Source organism: Ruditapes philippinarum, unplaced genomic scaffold, assembly GCF_026571515.1.
Source record: "Ruditapes philippinarum isolate M1 unplaced genomic scaffold, ASM2657151v2 ctg6309_1_1_1_1, whole genome shotgun sequence".
NCBI lineage: Eukaryota > Metazoa > Mollusca > Bivalvia > Venerida > Veneridae > Ruditapes > Ruditapes philippinarum.
Genome location: NW_026858223.1, coordinates 37508 through 64155, shown reverse-complemented (window position 1 = coordinate 64155; position 26648 = coordinate 37508). Strand labels below are relative to the sequence as shown.

General features: G+C 31.2%; 2 protein-coding genes and 2 non-coding genes across 4 annotated transcripts; all 4 read right to left on the bottom strand.

Annotated features, from left to right (window-relative positions):
- Nucleotides 1-3872: 3872 nt before the first annotated feature.
- On the bottom strand, nucleotides 3873-9790 carry LOC132752518 (uncharacterized). Its single transcript, XM_060742851.1, has 3 exons — nucleotides 9736-9790; nucleotides 9078-9159; nucleotides 3873-7730 (listed from the first exon to the last, which is right to left on the bottom strand). Exon 3 carries the CDS (start codon nucleotides 7522-7524, stop codon nucleotides 6361-6363), a length of 1164 nt encoding a protein of 387 aa, XP_060598834.1. The 5' UTR covers nucleotides 7525-7730; nucleotides 9078-9159; nucleotides 9736-9790; the 3' UTR covers nucleotides 3873-6360.
- A 195-nt stretch (nucleotides 9791-9985) lies between these two features.
- On the bottom strand, nucleotides 9986-14899 carry LOC132752519 (uncharacterized). The gene is made up of 4 exons (XM_060742853.1): nucleotides 14873-14899; nucleotides 14479-14512; nucleotides 10836-11017; nucleotides 9986-10144 (listed from the first exon to the last, which is right to left on the bottom strand). The coding sequence occupies exons 1-4, from the start codon at nucleotides 14897-14899 to the stop codon at nucleotides 9986-9988; spliced, it is 402 nt and encodes a 133-aa protein (XP_060598836.1).
- Nucleotides 14900-21543: 6644 nt separating this feature from the next.
- Nucleotides 21544-21616, bottom strand: Trnat-ugu (transfer RNA threonine (anticodon UGU)). Its single transcript has one exon. It is a non-coding gene; the product is annotated as a tRNA-Thr (tRNA).
- A 3929-nt stretch (nucleotides 21617-25545) lies between these two features.
- Trnas-uga (transfer RNA serine (anticodon UGA)) lies at nucleotides 25546-25627 on the bottom strand. The gene has a single exon. It is a non-coding gene; the product is annotated as a tRNA-Ser (tRNA).
- Nucleotides 25628-26648: the final 1021 nt, after the last annotated feature.

Sequence of the window (26648 nt, the reverse complement as noted above, 5' to 3'; positions counted from 1 at the left end):
ATAATGTTGTATATATATATGTGTATGGGCCGGAGGCCTGATTATGCAAATAAAAAAATAAATAAATTCAATGTAAATGAAGATCATATTGTAGTTAAGACACGTCATTGCAATTATTTTAACTCACTGGAATGCTATTGGTGAATTAGTTAGCCAATTTGGTACTTGTCTGAACTGGTAACAGTTACAAGTATGGCCTCCTGTAACAAATACCGTTTTGCGGAACTAATGCTATTTGCCAAAATGAACCGTTGAAAATCTAAGGTACTAAATATTTCGATATTTAGTCATCAACGGCCAACGTTAAAAAAATTTCTGTTTCTAACGACCTCAAATGACCCCATTCCGGATCAGGATTTATTGCACACATTGTTTTAAATTATGTATGCAGATAGGATAGGAAATTGTTAAAACCTAAATTTTTAGCGCCTAGTTTGTTCTGTTAGATTCAAACCAATAAATCTGAAATGCTTGATTTATCCCACCCCAAAACCTGTAGGTGCTTCCGAATATCTTTAAAAAATAACATAGCATCAAGTCGACGCAAATCATCCCGATAAGCAAGTGATGTGTAAATTAGATTTTCAAGAATAAAATAGCGTTCATGTTCATTGCTTGTAAATCTAAATGAATACATGCTTAGCAGATGAACACGCTGGACGAATACCATACCATTACTAAAAAGGGTCAGATATCAGTTTCAACACTTGCCAAGTAAGTTTCAAATATGTTTTTAGTCATTACAGTATAAATATACATGTAGTACGGGAAAAAGAATATGCAATGAGTCTGTTTTCGAAGGGATTTTCTTATGTAATTTAGGAATTTAAAAATAAATGATCAAATTTGAATTATTTTTCACCAATTTTTCACTAATAGGGACTTTAAGACTAGAAACATTAGAGCATATATTTTTAACAATGTCTTTTTCAGATGCAGCAGATTCAGTAAGGTACAAGTTCTGTTACAAAACGTTCATGTAATTTATGCACATACAGCAATTTTATTATAAGCCGCATTGTCTCCTTATACCGAAACAGATTTAGGGTTAAAATGCTTAACTATCCTTTTTTCAAATGTTTTAAAGTAAGTAAGGTTGAAGTTTTTATATTCGGCGTGAATCATTTGCCGAAACGGTCATAATTAAGACTACATTTGATTTTTCACTTGTTGTGTTATGTATTTCATAATGAAATAATTTAACATTTTTGAATGACTAAAGTTACCTCTGCATAAGTGTATTTAGAATAATCATACTTGTAGTTAAAATAAACATTATAAGTCACAACATCAACAAATTTTAGTTTAATAAATTGCTGCATTTGTCAGATACATGCCAGCAACCACTTATACTAACTAATAAATGCATTAATAATTCCACTTCATTTTAGTTTATTACAAATCGAATAAAAGTGTCCATTTTGCTTTATAACATTTGGTAGTTAATTTGATCGTTTTTTATATTTCTTTATGATTCAGTAGCTACAATTGTCATGAAAAATTCACAAGACTTAACTTGAATTTATTTCTAGTTGGCCTTACTTATTTAAGTTATTTTACTTAAAAAACTTAGTGTCATCTTAAGCGACACACTTATAGCTTATTGTCACTTTTGTTACTGGTGATACGTAACTATAAGGACTAAGAATATATTTTCTATTATGAAACCACAATTTGAAAAGACTTATTATACTTTCCTCTGAAAACATATGTGCCGCGCCGAGACAAAACCAACGTAATGCGTTTGAGACCAGCATGGATCCAGACCAGCATGCGCATCCGCGCAGTCTGATCAGGATCCATGCTGTTCGCTATCAGTTTTCTTACTTGTTATAGGGTCTGTAAGCAAACAGCATGGATCCTGCATGATCAGACTGCGCAGATCCGTGCGGGTCGCAAACCCATTATGTTGGTTTTGTCGTGACGCGGCTTATATGTGTTTTAAGCATATGAGTTAGAGCATACTTGTAGGTTAACATTATAAACAACATATTTTAGTTCAATGTATAGCACATTTGTTGAATGCATGCCGGTACCTACTTATACGAACACGAATTATAATGCATTGCATCATTACGCGCCAGTTTGGTTTAAAATGTCTCGAATATTAGTGTCAAATTTGATTTATAACGTCTCAAAATTATTTTAAAATAGATCTATCTTTTTAATTCTTTATTTCTCACGCTAAAAAAGTCATAAAAATCGGCCCGGCTTATCAGGGATTCGAAACAGGCAATTCCTGTCAAATAAGCTATTAACCACAAACTGCATTTTTTATATATTATGTACCTTAAACCCAATGAGCTACAAATAAATAAAATGAATTCTTGAAATTTAAGTACACCATTTTTTGATCTTTATAATAATGTCAACACATATTCTATTCACTTGAAAATCTTTGATAAAAGAGATTACTTTGATTTTAGTATAGTTAATTATTAACAATTTGATGGCTTATTGTTTTATTGTTAGTCTTCTGCCTTTTCATTTTGTCTTCTGCCTTTTAACTTTGCTCTGTCTTCCTTAAGACTTCGAGTACTTTTGTTATGGTCATTGGGTTGACTTTTATATGTTTCTCAATGAACATTTTTTTGTTTTACTTATTTCACCGTTTGTAATCATAACAACTGTTAGAATATTACTTGGCGGAGATTATTTTTGTTTAAAAGGAACATGGTGGGGCTATGAATGAGGCTTGATTCACCATTCACAGGTTTAAGCTCCCCAGCAATGCTAAGATTGCTGACCTCTCAAGTGCGGCGCCCCTCTGTCTTCCTCAATCGTATCTCTTGTATTTTTACTATTATTGTGACACCTTTGTGTCCTTTATTGTTGTCTCGTCTACGTTAAAAATCTTCCCTTTTGTCCCTAGTTTTATTTTTTTATTTTGCCATTCCCTGCCCCGACCTTCGATTCCCCTTCCTCTGCATCCCTTTACTTTGTGGGCCTATTAATCAATCAATAAATTGTCTGCTTTAATTTCTTTGTCGGTATCTATTATTTCCTATTATGTATTAGAACAGTGATTAGCTTATCTGTGTTTTGCCTTTCGATCTGTCCTGTTTTTGTTTAGGACCCTGCTGGGATCCATGCAGCTGTGTCCTGTAGGAGTTGCGTTTATTGAACGTCGCTGTTCCTTGTTGATTTTTGTTTTTCACATTTTATACTTTTTCATTTCTAGTTGGGCTTAATTATTTAAATTATTTTACTTTAGTAGAGCAGATAGTTATTTATAACTTATTATCACCGTTGTTACTGTTTATACGTAACTACATTGTATACAGAATAAGAGTATATTTTCTTTTATGAAACCTCAATTTGTTTTTTATCTTGGAGCTTGTTTTACTTAAGTTATGTAATTTTCATGTTAATTCCAGTAAGTAATATCGGGTTCAAGTTCTAAATGTAATGACATCCGAACATTCTTCTTATTGAAGTTATTTACTGAAACTGTATAGTCTATGGTCTGGTTAGATTTAAAAAATATATATTTTCAGTACATTAAACTCCTAATATTTTGGAGATCGGCATTAGCATACAGGCACATTTTTATTACTATTTGTAGTAGTAACGCAACGAAATTCTTGTCAAGCTAGTTTACGAAAGATCGGTGGTTATTCTAAGTTCCTAGCTTGAACCTTAACCAATGCTCTGGATTCAGATGTTACTCCTTCAGAGCAGATGGAACGTCGCCAGATATTATTTCCTTAACAGTGTCGATGTGACTTAAAAACAAACCGACAACATGCATTGATTTCATTTTTACAATAAAATATTTTCATTGTATATTTGTTATTATTGAAATAATGTGATAACAAAAAAGACTGAGAGTTTATCTTGTTTATTCTAGGATGTTTATACAAACATATAATGTATATATGTAAAAACATAAAATCTCGAAAAAGTGTGTCCCACTGAAGCATTAATCACTACAAAATTACAAGTAGTATGTCTTATTTTTTGTTTCAACAATTATGATAAAATGAATGCTATCTGAGAGACACGTTTAACACTTTCTGTTATTGCTCTGTTTTATACACACAATTTGGAAAACAAATGATAATTTATAACTTTATTTATAAAAAAAATAGAAAAGCTTAATATTTGGATCTTATAACGATGAACACATATTCATTTCTTTGCAAACTGTTTATATCAAAAATGAAAAGAGAATCGATCATTTCATTTATGTTTGCAAAAATATTTCATTCAGAGAAAAAATATCCCTTTGTCATTATTTATAATTTTAAAAAGTGTAATGTAAAACAAGTCCAGTTTGAAATCATTATATATGTCTATTATGATAACTTATGAATGTTAGTTAATGTATAAAATCATTTTAATTATTTATCAAAAACAGACAAACAATATTGGCATAAATTGTCAGTTTTAATATTTAAAAAAATGGAAAAAAGATGATTCCTAGGAAGCATTAAACACAACAAACTTGCATGAAAAATACAGACCCGGTTTGAATGCGGTTTGAATGAGTATATATATTTCATGACTTGATTCCAGCACTTGAAATGTTGAACATTGAGTACCGCTCACGCCGGTGCTTTGGGTGTGAGTGAAAGATGTTCCACTTTTTCACTATCCCTTATGTACAGACTCATTCAAACCGAGTCTTGACATATTTCAAAATGTAGCATGAACCGTTGCCACTAATTCTTTCTTCGTATTCATAACAAATAAGCTAATATATGAAAAATTAAAGTCAGCAGTTTGACAGAATCAAATGATTGAATTCTCATGTAAGGATCAGTTGTTAAAAGCTTTTATTTAAGCTTATATTTTATCAATGCATTTTTTAGAAACCGTTACATTCTAATGCAATTAAAACATCATTTTCCGAAGCCCTTTACTACAAATAAATGATGTAACAGATTGCACAATGTTTGATTGAATATTACAAAGTCATGTTGCATAACAATTGTAATAACAAGTGGGAATGCTTGAACTTTGAGCTTCACATACAGTGTTTATACATAACACACTGTCTAATCAGTTTTGTCAAAGGTTTAGTTTAAACATATTTTATTTATCAGAATGTCTACACATGTTTCTGTTTACAATATACACAATCTTTTCAAATATTTTTACAAAAAAGGAGTAGAATGGAAGTCAAAGTGTCTTATAAAATTCGTCTGCTTAGTGAGTAGTTGAAACATAAAAAGCGCTAAAATCATATTGAATAATCTGATAAAAATAAAATAAAAAACAAACAAAAACGAGTTGGAAAAAAAGAAAACGCAGATATGTATCTAAGTGCTTCAAGAAACAAAATATACTTTCCATCTAATATCTTTAGAATGCATACATTTGAAGCACAGAGTCGTGGAAATATACATCCATGCGTAAAACACCAATAATGCTTGTTTTTTTATGATACAAATTCAAAGAAACGTACAAATAATAGAACGCCACAAATTAAGAAGCACAAAATATTATTATAATATGAAAAAAAAAATCAAAATGCTGTACTTACAAATATTTTTCTTCTTTTATATTACATGTATAACATCAATACTTAAACAAACACTGATCTTATGTTCATTTTATGTCCTTCTTCAAATTTATAAAGCTAACATAGTGATGCTACCTGCTTAATGTTGTACTAGTATAATTATACCCTGTACGTTGATGGAAAATGATTTTAAGAAATTAATGTATATCATATAAGTCTGTGTACATGTAAATTGTAAATTATAACTTTTGTAGATGTCAACAAAACAATTTTTTCATGGAAAATATCTAAGCTATAACATAAACATATTTGCAATATAAACAGTTATATAAGGACTTTGAAAAGTCAGTGTAACCTTGATCTTGATCCGAGGAATCCTAAATCTGCGGTCTGCAAATCATCGCTTTGTTAGTAGTATTAATATTTCTGCCAAATATATTTAATTTTTTACAGTCGGTTTAAAAGATACAGAGCGGACACAAAATTAGTACACTTTGAATAAATGTGACCTTGACCTTGATCTGAGGATGGTCAATCATGCGTACTTGCACATCGTCTTATTACGGTTAGTTTTTCAGCAAATTATGATATAAGTTTGGTCAGAAAGGTCTGGGTTGACATGTTTATTCAAATTGCGAAGTAGCTTTCGTCGAGCTGTGTCGAATTGAGTACACTCGAAACAAGTATTGTGCATCCGGAAGCAATACGAGCACATTCGTTTTGGATTTAGTTTGGTTCGTCTGATTTACATTTTGATCAAGTATTGGGCGTATAAAGGATAAGTAAACTGTCTCTAATGATTTTCTATATATGCAGAATTTAAGAATTTAAGTTTTCTAAGGATATTTGTTTATTTCTTCTAAAAGGTTTTGATCCAACGGCAAAATTATGTTCTAAATTTTCTCAGGATATTTGTTTATTTCTTCTAAAAGGTTTTGATCCAACGGCAGATTTATGTTCTGAATTTCATCTACTACAGACACACGAAATTTACGTTCTGTTACAAAACTGTCAGCTGAACCCCGAACAAAATCTTCATATTGTTCCAAATAAACTTCGAAATCGTATGTTTTGTCATGGACTATTTTCTCAAAAAAAGATAACAACACATCCCGATTAGACTTAAAAATTGACTTTAAGGCTAATTTGACAGATTCGAGTTTCAAAAAGTAATTGTCTTCTTTTCTAAACAATAATGTCCAGAATGTTACTTTTCCCTTCTTAGTCGCTTTCGAATAGGATAAAAGAATGTGCTCCCAAAGAGCTATAACAATTGCTGACAGTGACATCGTTGAATACTGTTGATTTTCTTTATATGCCATTTCTATTGTTAGACATTTCAAGTGGTAACTACTCAAGTAAAATCTGTATGGTTCAGTTTTATCATCACCGAAAAGAATCATATTCAACGGCTTTTTCATGTCTTTGAGTATTTGATAAGAAAGAAATATTTTTGGTTGCGTTTCTTCAAGATTTTTTATTAACTGGTTTTCATCATGTGGTAGAGTAAGACTGAATGTGTCGTTTTCTGTAAAAGCTGTGTTCAGTATCATATTACCATCAGAAATATAAAATAAAAATCTGCCAGTTGGAATATGAGATAGGAAAACTGGTTGCTCTGATTTTTCTAGGATTTTCTTATAAGGGCTATGCGAAAATATGTGAGTTGCCTTTGATCCTGGCAATGATATTACTGGTATGAGATCAACAGAAATTTGAAGTTTATGTAAGGAGTTTACTTCCAAACAGAACGACAGTGTTGCAACAGGTGCATTTAAAAACACTTTACAATTAGGGAGTGCAGACACACATTTGCGTACATTACGTATGAAGTAATCAAAAAGTCCAGACGGTGATATTTGATATGATCCGTTTCTGTTTTTCTTACCTGTTAGTATCTTTCTTTTTCTCAGTTTTTTTACAAGTTTGCCATTATACCAAAGATTGATTCCACCCAAAATTGTGCCTTCAAGTTTTATGTTGCTTACGTCAAAATGAGGCCAAATGAAAACGAAATCAAATTCATTAGAGTTTCTTATTCTAGTATGCTCTGCCATACTTCCGACTAAACGGATATGACTTTTCACGGTCGATGTGTTTAACTGAAAAACATGATTACTCTTGAATGATTCAAATATAATAATTGAAACAATGTCCAATATTTTGCCTTTTATTGCTGCTATCTCATCGATCGACCAGCGGCTCTGTAAAGCAAGTTCTTTCCAATACAAGTCTTCAAAAAATCTGTCAAGTTTCTTTATATCTGTTTAGAAAAGTAAAAAATAAATCTTCACAAGTCATGTTTTTTTTTCAGAATTAAATATCTAATTATAAACAAATACTAGATAAAACACTGCATCATACATGTAATGATGTAAATGATACAGTGGAAACTCACATTGAATGTTCATATTCAGTTAACCTTATGTTGCAGATTGTCAAGATAGGATATGTTCTTGCATGCTTCGTTACTTTTAGTACAATTGGTAAAGATCGAAATCAGGCAATCAGGCACTTTTTCACCCCTCAAACACAATCACTCTTTATAGTTTCTATAGAATGTTGCAAATATATATAGAATGAAAAATACACTCGACCGTGAGAAACGCAATTGATTTTTCAGTAAGTTAAGTCTGATATCCATTGAGAATTCTTCAATTTTAGAGAACCATAAATGTAAATTAATAACATGGAAATGCAAGTACAATTTAGTGGTTTCACCACGTTTTATCAGAGACATTTAAACGAACCTTATGAACCTGTGTTAAACAGTGATCTGGAATTAATTTTTACAAATTTATGTGCATTGCACAAAGCTATTATCATTGTCGGCAATGACATTTCTGTATGTGGATGGTTTATTCAAATGACATTTATAATATCAGACATTTGAAAAGGTAACTTTTCAAATTAAGTGCGTATGGCAGGGCTCTATTTTCATCATAAACAGACATTCTCCATTGTGTCTTCACATCTTTCATAACATATGATCAGTTTTGGTTGCATTTTTGCAAGATAGTTTGTCAATTTGGTTTCAACATGCGGCAGAAAATGTTTTACTGTGAAAAAGCACTGTTATCTATGTAACAGTACACATGTCTTAGTCACATGGTGCACTTGAATTAACAGTAAGAATAACTCCCATTTGCCTATTGGAAATAAACATTACAAAAATAGTGATTGGTAATAAACAGAATGTTCGCTTGAGAAAAGTAATGTCATCCGATGCGAAAAATCATTATATTTAAGGTAGACATATAAGAATATTTGGAAAAAATGTTGATCACTTTTATATGTTGAGCGCATTTATAACGAACATGACGTTAATTTTACCGTTTTTAATAACAGCAAAAAATAATGCCAACTTTTATCACTGTGGACAGTGACAGTTTTGTTTGTGGTTGGCTGAATTGAAATGGCATTTCTAATACATGACATTCCATGTGGTGTTTTCAGGCAAAATCAGAATTTTCTTAATAATCTCTTTTCGATTCAACTCATCAAAATCATGTTTAATTTTCTGTTAAAATATGCAACAAGGTTTTAAATAGATTTGTTTGCATTATACTAGATTTAAAGCAATAAAAAATTCTGTTTTTTATATACTTACCTTCTTTGCAAATCTTCTTTACAGCAAGTTTGGAATATAAAACCACAAGGGAAACGATGCAAAGGATTACTACAATTGCTGGCTAAAGAAATAGACATAGCCGACTTCTTATAAGCATTATGACTTAAGTCAATTTATTGTTTAAATATTTATATTACAGTATAATTTTCACACTGTTGTTTGAATGTTTCGAAAAAAAGTACCATATCACCATTTATTGTCAAATTATTTCAATAATTTGTTTCTTTTTTTTTGTTTTCTCTTCTTCATTGATAGACAATTCAATTCTGCAAATAAAGATTTTGTGTGTATTTTTTACACAACAGAACCTTTGCTGAAGAAACATTGCCACTTGTAGCTTATGATTCTTTATTGTTTTAATTTCATTTTACAGATAATTTTCCAACTAGTTATTTACAGTTATATAAGGCGGGTATGTATTTCTAACCATCGTTCCTGAAGATTTACATAAAGTACGTAAACAATACCATTCCCCAGCAAACTACCAAAGCATTTTTCTCCCTGGGATAGACTCCACGCAAAAAGGTACTGGTTAGAATTCATCGACAATCAAACCCTTCGACCACGGAGGCGGTCTAGTCACTTATTGAATAAGCTGATAAAAATGCAATTGCTTTAAAAGCTTCAGAATACTTACATAAATATGTTCGACATATCTATATATCCACAGCTTTGAATCAAAACCAATAGTGTTTTTTGCTACAAAAAAAAAAAGAAAAAAAAAGAAATGCATTAAGGGATGAGTCAAATCCGCAGATATTGTAATTTTACTAAGAAGTGTAAATGTAACCATACAGTCAAATTACAAAAAAAATATTGTATATTTATTCTGTTAATTCAAAGCAGATTTTAAAGAAATTTCTTGTAAGTATGAAATAAAAACAAGATTATTGTGAGATATCGTGCGTACTATAAGTTGGTGAAGTCAGAAAGAAATAAGCTGCTCTTTCTGAAGTTGGTAAACATTTCAAAGCGGCTGGTATTAGAAATACAAGATTTGTTTGGTACAAAAACAACGAGACAGCAAGAACAGAAATAAGACAGACCTGTAACGAAAAGAAAGTAATAATTTAACAAACATACTTAATAATGATAATTAAATAAGAATTACACTTCTTTTAGTATGGTTAAATGAACATGTTGTATCGTGTGAATAGTGAACAATTCCTATTGTATGATGTTCATGAAAATATAATTCAATTAAATATTTTGCTAAATATTTTTATGGAATATCTTTTAGGGTGATTAAAGTCACAGAATGATTATAAGGAACACACATTTTAAAAAATGTAGTTAAAAGAAAAAAATAGTTTTGACCAACAAACTGTTTTCTTTAAGTAACAAAATGGCATTACTTCATCACACATTTGAATAAAGATAGCATTCAAGAGTCGACATGCCCTCATCAACAGAACTCAATATCAACAACAACAACAACAACATAACGTTTATTCATGTAAGGCTCAAATATCAATGTAGATTAAAAACTAGCCAAATTCATAAACAAATTTTAAAAAGATAGATATATATTTAAATAAGGCAATAGTGATGTATAATTTATGTAATAAAATGATATTTTTATCAGCTGTTGACTTTGAGAACATTAATTTAAATAAAAAGCTATTTGTTGACTCGTTTTCGACTATAACTTATCAATAAGTTAGAGCACAGCTTGTAAAGATGAATTAATATATCCTGAAACAAATGTGTTTAGCTAGTATTCAAGACATCAAATACCTTCCATTTTGGGTATTCAGTGTTACCGTCATTCTGTTGATTTTGTGCGATAGAATCAGCTTTACGATTCGGGCTTATCTGTATACTTTCCGCGTTAGAATGACCATCATCATTCAAGGTTTCCTGCGTGTTGTCCATCTGATCTAGATGTGTCTCTATGTATGACTGTATTTCAGGACATTCTAATAAGCGAAAAATACCACTATGATTTTAAGTTTTATGTTAGCTAAACTTTACGGTATTATGGAAATACAGTACAAACTTAATAATCCAGAAAACTTGTTTAATGTTATATCGGTTATAAAAATCGGTTGATAATGATGATTCTTTAAAACTGTGGATATCTTAATTTGAAAGAAAGCAAAAGATTTATCAAGCAAACGTTTTTTCAATGAACATTGTAATAAATTGCATAGTTTACTTGTTTTCTTGGTACTTTTGAATTTTGCTTTATCAAATCAACCCAAAGGGAAATTATTCTGACTAGTTTCATTCGATTTGGCTATAATTGCTGCATATGAGTTTTTTTCCCATTGATGTCTTGTGAGTAAACTAAACATTCTGAATACTATATTTTGTCTGAGAAGAAAAGAATGTTACAATGTACGGCCCACACATTCCTCTTGTGTTTTCTTATTTCGGACATGAAAAATGACTTTTAAAGTATAATATGATTGTCACTTTATAAAATTTCTGGCGTGCAAACCTCATGATTCTTTCTATGTATGTTTGTGTTTATTAAAAACGTTTTAACAAATAAGAATCCCAAAGAACCTTATTGGCTCCTCTTGAACGCCTCCAGCCCATAGATCTTTTTACAATACAATGGGTGGCGTTAAGGGAGCACATTATAATTATAAATATCAGTTACGTTAATTGATATAAATAAATAACAACGGTAATCCTGGCAACAAATTGCACATTATTTACATTGTGTACCTCTTAATATATTCAATGCATCAACAAAAAGAGCAAACGGGTCGAACACACATGCAAACAACTGGATTTTACATACTTTTAAAATGGTTTTCTTCCACATGTGCATGGTTCTCCGTTCAGCTTTGTGTCAACGTATGTGAAACGGAAGGCGGATGTTACTTCCGGTGTGGCATGAATTTTGTCAGACCCGTTAGAAACGAATGACTTTATGTTCTGCGCATGCGCAGATAGTTGTCAGACGGGCCGTCAGATATGTAAGACTTTCTGGTAGAATTGTGTGTAAACCTCGTTTAGAAGCTCATTAATTAATCCTTCTAAAATTCCTTCTAAAATATATGTCTACCTGTAGAATATTTCTTTAAATACAGGCACATAGGACTAAGTGGAGCATAAGACCATTTAATAGGTTAGTAAAATCCAGTTGTTTGCATATGTATGAGGCTCATTTGATCTCTTTGTTGATGTATTTCAAGCGTAAATACCAGGGTATAATGTACATGTCATGACGATCTCATCTTTTGTACCTGGGTGATTTCTTACTTTCGGGCTTTACTGTGGTAATTTGCGTGTAAATAAGGACCTGTTCATAGTCAGTTTTGATAGAAAAATATATATTGCATTGATTCCATTGGAAAATCCGACGATATTACCACCCCATACAATAGAAGCCTGAATTAATCCCCTAGAAACCATGCATAAGCGTGATAACTCGTGTGTCGGCATGTCAACACAATTTAACGCGGCATGGCGCCTTCTATCATTGATTGGTGGGATATTAAAGACACTTGACAACGTCTGTTTCAATGCATGTCAACATATAATCTTCTCCGATAATTGCTAACGGGGTTAACCTAATTCATCTCGACAAGCCTTGTAATATATCTGCTTTTGGAAAATATCACAACGTCATAACATCATAGGTACTGTCGGAAAGACCTTATTGATATTCAGAAACTAAATGCCTCCCACCAAATAAAAACCTAAATACGTGTACATCGAATGATTCATTCTTTAAAGAACATATTTGTAGTACTATTCGCTAGAGACTTTGAAAGGTCATTGATCTGAGTATGTGCTTGTTTGTATATGCATGTTTATCTAACTAGGAATTTTACCAGATGATTAGTTTCAGTCAGTGTTTGCTATGCATCCTTCTATATTTTATATACTTATATACACTAAAGATAAGAAGAACGTTTAGATACTTTTGAAGGGAAATTTAACTTAATAGCCAAATGTACCATTTTGTGTATTCGTGTTGTGCATATGAAATTGAAAGGTTACCAAAACATTTTGAAAGGGGTTCAAATGTAGTTAGAATAATACATAACGAAACAAAATAGATGAATAATAAAAAAAAATAATTTTGTTAGAAATATTGTTGCCTAGAAGAATTTTTTGTCTGTTTGCTAGTGCGAAATGCACTACATTTTGTATATTCATTATTAAAGTTGAATTGTCCTTACACAGATGTTTATAAGTCTAAATAATGGTGTCTATGATAGTTTCTTTCATAATAACACTTATTCATCAATTATGTTTGTAACTTAACTGATATACTGTCATTTACATAGTTATCATTTGTCTAGACGGCCCTCACATGGAACCCATTTGTACTTTACTTACATAATAATATGACGTTTACAACCGCAAATAGGCACATATATGTGACTCTGATACTGCCAATCAATAGTTAATTTGTGGCATATAAATAGAAAGAATTGTTTACAGCAAAATATTTAAAGATGTTCGGACGTGTTCGGACGTCTGTGTTATTGTGTCCCTCTGCATTTTACTGTTGCAGTATATTCAGCAATCAATTGAATACAAAATGTACTAATTATTGTGTAATTTGTTATCATATAAAGGATTGTTGATATATCTAACATATATACTGTTATTTGCCAAGTTATTCAATATAGTATATACAATATAAGAGAACAAAACGGCAGATTTTGCTGTCAAGTGAAAATTTTCTTTCAATGGTAGGCAAATATATGTTTAATAGTAAATGTAAATCATTGTTATATTGATACGATTTATATATCAAACACTTACTGAAGTATTCTGTCTGGTTTTACTGCCCGCCAGGTAGATCAAAGACTACTTAATGCACTTCAAATGCGAGGATATGCATAAAACTATTACATGTATATGTTTGTATAACCTTCAAGACAGTCATTGAAAATTTTCGCCGAAAGGTTATTTAGAGAGCGCATATGTAATTTAACTAGTTCTTTCACAGGAAGGTTATTTAACGAAATGCTCTGCTTGTATTGTACTTATCTCAATTGACATATAAAAGATCGAAAATAAACATCAGACTGATACACTTTAAAGCCAAAATTGTTTTCTTAATAACGTATGGTTCAAAACATTTAGTTTGATAATGAAATCAACGATATAGTTATGCAGTTCGCCAATCATTACCCGATGGGCGGGATTTAGTTTCCGAGTAATAATTAGGACGTTCAAATGGTTCCCGTCCCCTATTATAAAAGACAAAAGTAACGTCGACATGCTGTGATACAGGTATTGTCAAGATTCTAATTTTTACCATCAAAACCATGGTAAAACACGCCATGTCGCACTTATATATGTCAACATGACCGCATATAAATTATCACGGACCATGGCATCTCGGGGGTCAATTCAAGCTTCCATACCACCCGGTGGAAGATTTTGACACCAAGAACAGACATACCCATAATTTTATACTCGGATGTTGCATATCTTGTCTATAACAATATAACACAAGAAAAAAAATATATTCATTTTTTTTAAATATAAAAATGTATTGATATTTTATTACACGAATAACAATATGAAACATATTTTAGGTAGAATCAATTCGACTAGCACCTTTTAACAATATTCATGTTTATATTGAAACTCATGGTAGTTTTAGATAACATTAGACAACGCCTTTTTCATTTTACTGTCTAACTGTCAGGTAACAGTTTGTTTTTATACCGCTGCTATTTGACCAATCATAATCTGAGGAAGCGGTGTCTTCCATTTAGAGTTCCTACATCAGTGTATCATATAGTCCAAATTTGAGCGTCCTATCTGCAGATAGCCATGGCCGTACCCAGTACCTTCTTGGCCTCCTTCTGCACCTCCATCTGTTAACAATCTGTGCAATTTCAATTTCAACCAATATTTTTTCTTGATGACGTAAAGCCAGATGAATCACATCAGCATTAAAACGTCCGTTCATGTTTGAAGTTTGGAAGTAAATGAAAACAATTTTTTGAAACCAAACTACCTCAACTTAAAATCGTGTCATCCGAAACATACAAAGTTAAACATTCCTTTCAACCTTGCGTCAAGAATCATAACTATAGTAAGAGGAGAAACACTGCAAGAAAAGCGCCTCTCAGAACTAACTACAAGACTTAAAAATCAGAATTACCCAGATGAAATTATTACATACGGAATATCTAAAGCCAAATTGAAAGGTCCCATCAAAACTGAAGAAAACATAACAGCTAACAACAAGTACAACGTTATCCCATGTGTAACAACATTTAATCCCAAAAATACCAATATTTCCCAAGCAATTCGATCTTGTGAGAATGTGTTACGAAAAAGTGAAAAGATGAACAGTGTTTTAGAAAAGAAGCGCATTATAAACAGTAAAAGACAAGCAAAAAATCTTCAAAACATCTTAACCTCTTCAAAGTTCGACATGACAAATAATACTGTAACAACAGTTTCTAAATGCAACAGGAGTAGGTGTAAGACATGTCCTTCTCTAATAGAAGGAAATGAAATACAATTTTGTAACAGTAAGACATTTAAGATAAAACAAAGTATGAACTGTGTTTCAAAAAATGTGATATATTCAATAATTTGTGACAACTGTAAACAGTTTTATATTGGCCAAACAAAAAATGAATTATGTAAACGTATGACTTTACATAGGCAACAAACAAACACTGAAGAACTCAGAATGTTACAAGTAAATAAACATTTACATAATTGTTCAGGAGGTAAATTTAGCATTTTCCCTCTACATAAGATATTAATCGAAAGTGATAATTTTAGAGAAGAAAAAGAAAAACTTTTATTCAAGTTATTAAAACCACAACTAAATGCTCATTGTTAAAAATCATTTAACAAGGTATATATATACAAGTACTTCATATTTATTACAATCTCTTCATTTTTAATTATGAAAGAAATGATTGCGATTTTATTCAGTCCAATTGTTCGTTTATTTAGCAATATTTATTGAGTAAAAATTGTTAATTACCATACAATTTGTGGCCATAAAATCATTAACTTGTGAATTTTATTACCTCCCTTTAATAAATGTCATTTATTCACTGCCAGATTGTTCGGATTATGCTCAATGTCCGTATTCTCTATTTTTCAGTATAAATAACCATATTGTGTTTGCCGGGAAATACGTTTTCATTTAACGTTCCCGCTTTTTTTTGTGACGTTACGTCATTTGTTTATATGTTTATTAAAGTTTCGGCTGAAGATATGCAAAGAAAGCATTGAAAGCGCTACCGATTTTACATATAGAGTTTGTTATTTCTTAAACATTATAATTTTATATATATATATATATATATATATATATATATATATATATATATATATATACAGTCACATTCCTCCATTTACGGGGCATCGGTCTATTTGAGACCATACTTGTGGGGTTTATATTTAATGTGGGGCATATATAAGGCCTCGCAACTCTGGCATGTTTAAAACGATGTATGGGGGCGTAGGCTACCCTTCTAACATAGTGCCCGTAGGCCGGTTTTAGTAGTAAATGATATATGTCCCACAAATGTATATATTTTTAATGGGGTTTTATGTTATTGGTCAATATGTTTTCACCTATGGTAAAATCAAATATATAGTTTATATATATAACTTAGTACCCCTTAGTTCTGTTGTATGGAAATGTTCATTATAGGCCTATATAGTGGCGTATATAAAAACTGACGGCATGAAATAATGCCACTCAACTCGGTCCTATATATGGGCCCCTTAAGTGAAGGTATGTGTGAATATATATATATATATATATATATATATATATATATATATATATATATATATATATCATCGCAAAAACGTACCAGAAGCGTACTACAAGCATGATATGATCGGCACCGTCGTAGCGATATCGTTGTACAGTCGTCTACGTCTGCGTAGCGTCGTAGTGCGAGCTTGAATGTCGTAGCGGCAACGAAGTATAAACGCAGTAAACGCGGCCGCTGGTCGGCGTCGGTCAGCGTAACATCGTAGTAGAAGCGTGTCAGCAACGCGTTTGACGTGGGAACATCGTAGTACAGTCGAAATGAAGACCAAAATTTGCCAAATTGCTCGATTTTGACGCCGATCGGCCCCAATCCAATACTTTTTCAGATCGTGGCTTGATCGGCATGATCGTCCTAAAGTCGCAGCTCTGTGTGGGGCGTAAGTGTTGACTTATGCATTTAAGTCTAGATTTGCCAGTGTAAGTCCCGAATTGTTTAATTCATATCTATTGATATGAACAGAAAATGGTAACACAATCGGCAGGTGTAAACATCAATCAGGCATTTTTTTTCGGATATAAGGAGGTCGATAAATTTAACTTCAATCAATTTTATTTCTTTCCCTGTTATACGAAAATGTTTTACCTCTTAGAAATGTTACATGATTTACAAATCAAGCAACGTAATTAATACATTAAATCTGTATTCATTAAAAAGATATTACTATATTAGTTTATTTAAAACAAAAGAAAAAAAATGTTTAATTTTAATACATTTCAATTGTACAGAAAGACAACATTCGCTTGTCAGCAACAACAACAATAAGAAGTTAATGCTATCAGTATTCCTAAAGTATTTAAAACATTAATTCAAAATTCGATTTGAATCTTATAGAACAACAAACCTTAAATGATTTCTTACCAGCTTCTGATATCTAAACACCATGAAGTTACGTAAATACTCCAGAATATCGGTTTAAAACATCGTTTTCTGAAAAGAGAAATTTTAAAAGTCTGAAAATGTCACCACAATATATATTTGCATCACAAATAAAAAATAATATTTTTTTTTTCAATTATCCAGAGACTAAACTACTTTCAGCTTTTATTCGTACCTTTTTTATATCATAAAAGGCATGACTATTTCCATTTCGTATCATTATAATTATGTTAATCTTTCAACGAGAATAAAATATAATCTATTCAGTCAACTGCATGACTGCTTCTCTCTTTTAACAATGGATTTGAAATCGTCGATCAATACACATACAATACGCTTTTAATATGATATGCTAGATCATTAACATACTCTATGAGAGGTTTACTTTCAAAAGTTTCAAAAACAATATAAAGGAGCGAAAATATAAAAAAAATATCCCATTGAATCACACACAATGTAGCGCATTGTTGAACTGAATCAAATATTAAAGTTTCACTGCAGAAATAACCAATATATGTTTTGGTCTAATTTGGATTGAAATGTTCTTCATCTATTATATCTTATGTATTAGTTATAAACATCGTTTGAATATATTCTACCAGAAGAAATACTTCTTGAAAACCTTGATATTTTGATGAGAAGATTTAAAACAAAGTCTTTGGAACTTCTTGCACCAAAAGGAAGGTTAGCGATGGATCAGACTGCAAAATGTAAGACTGAATGACGATGACATGATGACATGCATAAAGTTATATTAAAGAGGAATTTTCTTGAATATAATGATAAGGACCAATGATCAATTAATTCAGATATTTCATTCTACATCACTTGACATTTACTTGATAAGCTTTTTGCAACGACATTTCCCCCTCTGGTTGATTTTATTAAATTGTACTTTTTCAAAATAAATAAAAAAAAAGCAGAGAAGCTGAATCATATTCTTGTTGCTACAATAAGACAATAGTAACAAAGTAACTAAATCAGGCATTGCATAAATCATAATGTAACTGACAACGTTTGACCAATATTTCATTAGAATCTTTTGGTTGTTGTATATCTACCAGCTTGTCTTTCGCAAATTCCTTGAACATTATGTTGTACCTGGATATATAAAACTACTTGCAAACCAGTTTATCTTATTCAAGAAAGGCAAAGAATAGCCATGCATTATTATAATTATCGAGATGAAAGTAAAGCAGCTACATTTGACTCCAGACAGACCTCATAACTAGTATCAATTACACGTGAAAATATAAGATTTTTTCTCTAGGTTATCGTAGGAAAGAACTCACAGAACAACTTGTAAATACTTTTTTTTTGTTAAGATATTTAACTTTAAAGAACAGATTTTTTTTAAATTTCCAGAAAGCTTTTAATAATTATTTTGTTTTGATCGGTACGTAGTACTATATTGATTAAATAGCTATTGCAGTGTAAAATTAAAACATGTATTATCCTATTGCATTGTGTAAATGCGATACGGAATGAAATGTTTATCTACAAAGAACAAGGGAAAAACCCCGATGTACTTATACTACTGTCGTTTTTCTTTTTACTTTAAAATCAGTTCGTCGATATCAAGACACTAAGTTGACATAATAGGAGATTTCACGAATTGTCAGTGGTCGAGAAGTATTGGCCATTGTCTGATGTCAACAAATATACAAAACTTCTACATACAATTCTGGTGAAATCGGAACAAAAGATAAAAAAGAACAACTAAAAAGAAAACAAAAAATCAGCATATTCCTCGAGAGCGCAACGACAGCAATAATAAAATAAAATTTGCAGACACTGTTTGACTAGGTCTTTTTATGAAACGGTTCAACATCTCTCGTTCTCAAAATAAAATTATGGGTTTGTTAAAAATGTTCATCATATTATTTTTTTATTCTCATGAAAATGTAAATGCATAATGTATATGTTTTGTAATGAAGAAAACGATACATTCCATGTTGAAACAGGTTTAATTACCGTACATATTTTTAGTTTTTTTTTTAAATATTCTTTCTGTCGAATTAAAACGATACTGTATGTAATATATCTTCACTAAATGTCTTTGTAATGGTTTGAAACGTTTGTTTTTGGCGTTCGTGAAAATAAGCAATTATCTCTATTTTATTGTCACATCAGCGATGTTTGTGTCGTGTTGAGGCTGTAAAAGTCGCCCGTACACCCAATAAGAGATGTTATATTTCCGATCCTTGAAGATCGTTCAGTACGACATTATTGTGCTGGTGGTATTTTGATAAATCTATTCTATTTTATCTTTTCTTCATACTCGGTTCGTTCCAATAATTCTTTTTGAATACTGTATAATCATTCTTAGGATGTGATGGCTGCTTTTTTACAAAAGCACTGTCCGTAGCCTGCTCTATGACATATGTAAATTAATAAAAAAATGTATGAAATCGATATTATCTTAACATACAACCTTCTGATTTGGACTCAGACGGGCTACCGTTGCGCCACATGGTCATTTATGTACATATACACTGTGAAATGTTATAATAAAGCGTTTAATCATCACAAAAATATTTCTTTATAGTCTATTATATCATATCAGTCTAATTATTTGCTTTTTTCTTTATTACTATTACAACGAATAATATCTTTTCTATCAAATCAATTGCTCGCTCTTTAAGTACATAAATTAATGAAATACAAATAGAGTATGACATCGATGTGATTCGAACAACACCACCTGTCTGGAGTCACAGGCTCTACCTTTACGCCTTGAAAGTCATCTACTAGTATTTAGAAATGTATTATGGAATTTTATAAAGCATTTAATCATCTCCTATAAAAATCATTAATTACAGTTAATATTTTAATGGACAAAACGAAATATCGTAATGAAACGTGATGTATGACCGATACCAAACGTTTTAATAACATACAAGCAGGGTTCGAACCTGCGCGGGCAATGTCCATTGATTTTCAAGTCCAACGCCTTAACCACTCGGCCATCACAGCTGTACATAAATAGAAGTAGATAATAGAAATTGATTTATATAATTATGAAATAACTGAACCATTTTATTTACTTCTGATATCTGGTATTTGCAATTTGTCAGATTGATAGATTTTGACAAATGATTGACACTATTGCTTAACGTTACTTGTTACAATTTACTGAATAAGAGCATACAACACGTTTGGCACTGCAAGTAAATTTTGCTTTAGACTATTTATATTTAGATGAACATCATTTTAATATGAAATTAGGCAAAGCCTATGAACGGGGAAGTCGGTAAAAAAATCATTTTATTTTTCCGTTTTAAAGGTTTCATTCGGTATTATATGTACCAACTTCCGTTTTCATTCGGAACACTCGACGATTATTATTAATCCGAAAAGTTTAGATTTGTTCCGTTATCGGAATACACCGCCTTTTATCATTGAGTTACATTGTAAATGGCGGCTCCGCCTAACTAGAACTGACACTGAAAATTTCATTGATAGGTATAGAATTCTATATTTTTTTTTAATTGTTTTTTTATTTGAATTTTCTTTTAAATAGACACGTGTAGTCTATAGCCGGGCAAGCCAAAGCCCGGGCCCGCTTTGCGGGCCCGGACTTTGACTTCCCCGTATAAAGAACAATTGTAGAAAAGAAATATTAGAATGTACTGATAGAAAGCAATCTGTGTTTAACTTTGTCAGCTTTGCTTTGGACGCGGATCCACAACGGAAGTGATGAGCGTGGTGGTTCTCATTTAAACACATCACATAAATGTGAAAGAGCCTTCGTTAAGTTGGGTGAAATAAACAATTGTTTTACGAAAGAAAAATATTGTGATTTTTTTCCTGCAAAAATGATAAGCAGCCCCCAGTGAGGATCGAACTCACGACCCCTGGTTTACAAGACCAGTGCTCTAACCACTGAGCTATGGAGGCTCATATTATAGGATAAAGGTTTATATAAATTAAAAATAAGCTGCTTAGTAAATAGACATCTGTGACGAGACACTAAAGATTCGATAAGTGCATCGGCTATTTAATGATTTACTCGTTTCTTTAATCGAGAAAACAAATCATATATTTACTTGTCCTGTTAAAGGTCTCATCCGGTTCGGAATTAGACCCAACCCGTTATAGTCTAGTAAGAAGTTCTTTAAAATTTTAAAGTTGTCCAATTTAAGTGATCTCAAGCTTGATTTGTAATAATTAAAATGCATTTATTGCATCTGTGTAGTTTTTGTGTGTTATATGATAACTTTAAAAGTTGTTTTTTGTGCATTCTCTAGGACTTCTTTTGTTGGCGGAAGGATTAAAGATGTACTACCCACCATCAGTCAGGAATTTTTAAAGTGGTGAATTTAAACAATGTGACAACAGAATGAAGACTTCTGGAAAAAGAATATGGCTAACATATCATATTTCGGGTCTTATTTGACTTAGTGTTGATGTTTAAAGTTTGAAGACTGTATATAATTCAACAAGACCAGTGGAATCCAAAATAAAGGCTCAAATTTGACTGATTTACTACAGAACAAAGAGTACGAAAATTCACTGGGCCGAGACCTTTAAGTGCAACCGAATTTTTAATGTGTGATATAACGTATTCAAAACTGACAGGTAATAAAATCAGAATATACCAACCCTTAAACTCGCTTATATCTGATATAAAAATTTATTTATCTGTTATAAATATATATGTATATACATGTATTTGTATATTAGCAATTTTTTTCGGGTTGATTTATAGTCAGATTTGGCATGTCAGTTATGAATACATTATAACACTCATTTTAATGTTTGATACAATTTCGGCTCGTGCGATTTACGAGAATTACTATGGATTGTAAAACTTATTGCTTGAAAAGTCACTCTAGCACTCTAGCTTAATACATATGTCGTCATTGATTTCGCAATAGCACAATAAGGTAAGTAATTTGTCTAAATATGAGAGGTCGGATCCCTAACTGTTGCATTTATTTTAGAGTTACTCTTTCTTTAATTGTGCAGTATATTATAATTGAAATTGCCCTTCGTTTGCAAACTTATCTACTGAATATGAAGCAACTTAGAAAAACATCGTTTGCCATGATTTGGATTGTCTTTTACGGTATTGAAATGCCATTTATTGATTTAATCCGAATAAATTTAAATATTAATTCTTTATTTTTTGCAGTATATTTCAACTGAAATCGCCGAGCATTTGCAAACTTATCAACACGGATATAAAGCAACTTAGAGAAACACTGTTTTGCCTTGATTTGTTGAGTGTGTTACGGCATTGAAATGCCATTGTTTTAGTCCGAATATTTTTTAATACTAATTCTTACACCTTGTATTTTAAAAGTGTATAGACTTTAAGCGCAAAAGATATTTAAACAAAACGAACAACATACAAAAACAACTATCGCTTTGGTGAGTTTATTTATTTATTAATATGTATTTTTCCCAAAGTTAAAAGTGTTTCTGAACAAACATAACAAAATTTAAGAAATATTAGTCCTTTATGCAAGGACAACATTCAATATTGTAGACAAACACTGCACCTTGGAGATTGACCGTAAAGATTGTAATGGAATTCATCGTTATTAAAGAATGTTTTGTCAAAAGTGAAAATGTATATTTTTGCCAGCAGCTGCGATTTAACACATCGTTCTTTGTAACGAATGGTTTGATGAATAGTTTCCTTCTTCCTGTCAACGCGTCACAACTGAAAATATAATTGAATTTGATTTAATTGCGTGTACAAAGATTTTATAGTAAGTCAGAGACTATAAACTACTTTCTGCTATTATTTGTAAGATATTGATGTCACGAAAAACATGAATATCTCCACTTCGTATCATTATTATCCACAAAAATATAATCTATTCAATCAATTTCATGAATGCTACTCTCTTTTGCTAAACAGTGATTTTGAAATCGTCAATTAATACAGAGATAATACTCTTTAAATATATTATGCTAGAACATTGATATATATATTGTCACTTTTGTTATTAATCCTTATAATGAAATATTTATATTTGAAATGTAACATGAGCGGTTTACTATTACTAGTTTGCAAAACTATTTAAACGAGTGAAAATATAAAAATATCTCCCATGGGTTCTCACACAATGAAGCACATTGTTGAAGTGTCACTGAAGGAATTATATATTTTCGTTAAATTTGGATTAAAACGTTCTTATGTTAAATACATTCGTAAAACTTATTCCATGATTAAATAATTGCAGATGAATTAATAAACATATTTTGTTCATGAATTTTGCATCAAATATGATTGGTACTTCACTTGAAAATAGACAAACAATTGAAATGAAAAGTTTTATTCTTTTCATAGAGGATAACTTAAAAGGATATATTCTACCAGAAGAAACACTTCTAGGAATCCCTTACAATTTGATGAGAAGATTTAAAACAAAGTTTTCAGAGGTTCTTTCACCAGAAGGAAGGTTAGCGATGGAACAGACTGCAAAAGACGATGAAATGATGACATAAATAAAGTTATATAAAAGAGGAAATTTTTTGTATATATTGGTGAGGATCAATGATAATTTCATTCAGATATTTCATTTTAAGTCATATAACATTTACGTCTTTAAACAAGCATAATATATGTTCTACAACGCTTGGAAAATTTGTTTCCTGTGGTAGATTTCAAAAACGCAGACGAGCCAGACCTAAAACATGTTGATACGATAGGAAATGGTAACTACAATAGACATTGCATAAATATATACTGACAACGTATGCTCTATATATTTATAATTCCTTGGAATCGGAAGGATGACTTGATTCTACCAGCTTAACATCCGCAAATTTGTTTATCATAACTGAGCAGTATTGTACTTGGATATGTAAAATACTTGCAAACCAGTTATAGAATATTTAAGAAACGCAAAAAGGGGCCGTTTACTTCCATGTTTTTAAGTAACGGAATTATACCGGGATGAAATTCAAGCAGCTACTTTTAGGATTGTAACACTTACCGATGTTTTCCCATTATTATTAGCATCTATTACGCAGGGAAATATAGTATCTTTACTAGGTTATTTTAAGAAGAAACTCATAGCACTACTTGTAAATACTCTTTTACGTAAAGATATGGATCTTTTAGAAGAGTTTTCGTTTCCACTTTAAGAACACTCAGTGTTTCGATATGAACATTAAATGGCTACTGTTATATAACATTAAACTTTATAAAAATGTATTATTCTAATTCAGGTCCAATTGCCATACGTTTTTGACTATCTATTACTTGCAAATAAGATAAAAGACTTTGTGTTGACGATATACTTATAGTTAATTTTTTACTTTAAAAATGTTCATCAAATGATTTGTTATTATCGTTAAAATGTAAATACATTGTTGTATATGTTTTGTAAAGTATAAAACGATACATTTTTATGTTGAATCATGTTTAAATATCGTACCTTTCTGTAGTGTATTTTTCTCTTCATTTTTCTGTGATATACCTTCACTAAATGACTTTGTAAGGTTTGAGATGTTTGCTTTCGGCGGTCTTGAAATAAGCAATTATATCTATTTTATTGTATTGTCACATTAGCATCAGCGTTGTTTGTGCCGTGTGGATGCTGTAAAAGTCGGCCCGTACACTCAATAAGGGATGTTATATTAATCGTTCATCATGACATAATTGTGTTGGTGGTATTTAAAATTCAATCTATTTGATCTTTTTCTTCATCAAAAATTTAATGTATTATGAAATTTTGTAAAGCATATAATCATTAAAATCATTACAGTCCATGTTTATTGTTAATTAATTGACAAAACGAAATAACATAATGAAACGTGGTGTATGCATATGCAATATTTATTTACCCAAGAAAGATTAAAAATATTATCGCTTCGAGGAGGGTTCGAACCTGCGCGGGCAATGCCCATTGGATTTCAAGTCCAACGCCTTAACCACTCGGCCATCACAGCTGTTGAACATAGTAGTATAAAATGGAAATTGATTTATACAATTATGAAATGGCTAAAATTCTGATATCTGATATTTGCAATATGTCAGATTGATAAAACTCGACAAATAATTGACACTTTTGCTTAACTTTTCTTGTTAACTTTTATCGAGGTAGAGAAATATTTTGACAATTATAATTATATACATTAAAATATATTTATGGCGATAAAAGAAAAAATGCAACATTATTACTTTACAAGTGATGGTTTTTATAGAAATTTGATACCAAATAAATTTTAAAAAAATGAACTAAAATGAGCTTGTATCATAGTTTGGAGACCTTTCTGTTGAAAATGTGTCAGGGTTAAATCGTATACATATACATGCACAGTGCGTTAACTGGAGTGCGGGTATTAGTTACCCGCACTCCAGAGCATGCCCATTGATTGGCTCATTTTTGCTGGGGTTTACATATTGTGATGGCAGAGAAAGGGAAAGCGACAGAAATGTCATATCCAGATGTTCGTTCATTGGTTCATTTTTGCTGGGGTTTACATATTGTGACGGCAGAGAAAGGGAAAGCGACAGAAATGTCATATCCAGATGTTCGTTCATTGGTTCATTTTTGCCGGGGTTTCATATTGTGGAACAGGGAACGTGCTTTTATGTTTGACTATGATACAAAAGAGAAAGAACATCAAAACACTCGGCAATCTGATTTATACTCGGGGGCTACGCCCCCTCGTACAAATCAGATAGCCTCGTGTTTCGGTGCTCTTTCTATTACATATAACACTTTTGGCATCTCAAGTGAATTATGCTTTAGAATATTCATATATGGATGAACATCATATTGTAAAGAAAAAATGAGAAAAAAACCCAAAACAAACAAACAAAACAAAAAACGGTAAACTGTGTTTAACATTGTCAGCTTTGTTTTAATCACTGGCTGTACAACGGAAGTGTTGAGCTCGATGTTTATTATTTAAACACAAAACCTACATGTGAAAGAGCCTTCGTTAAGTTGGATGAAATATACAA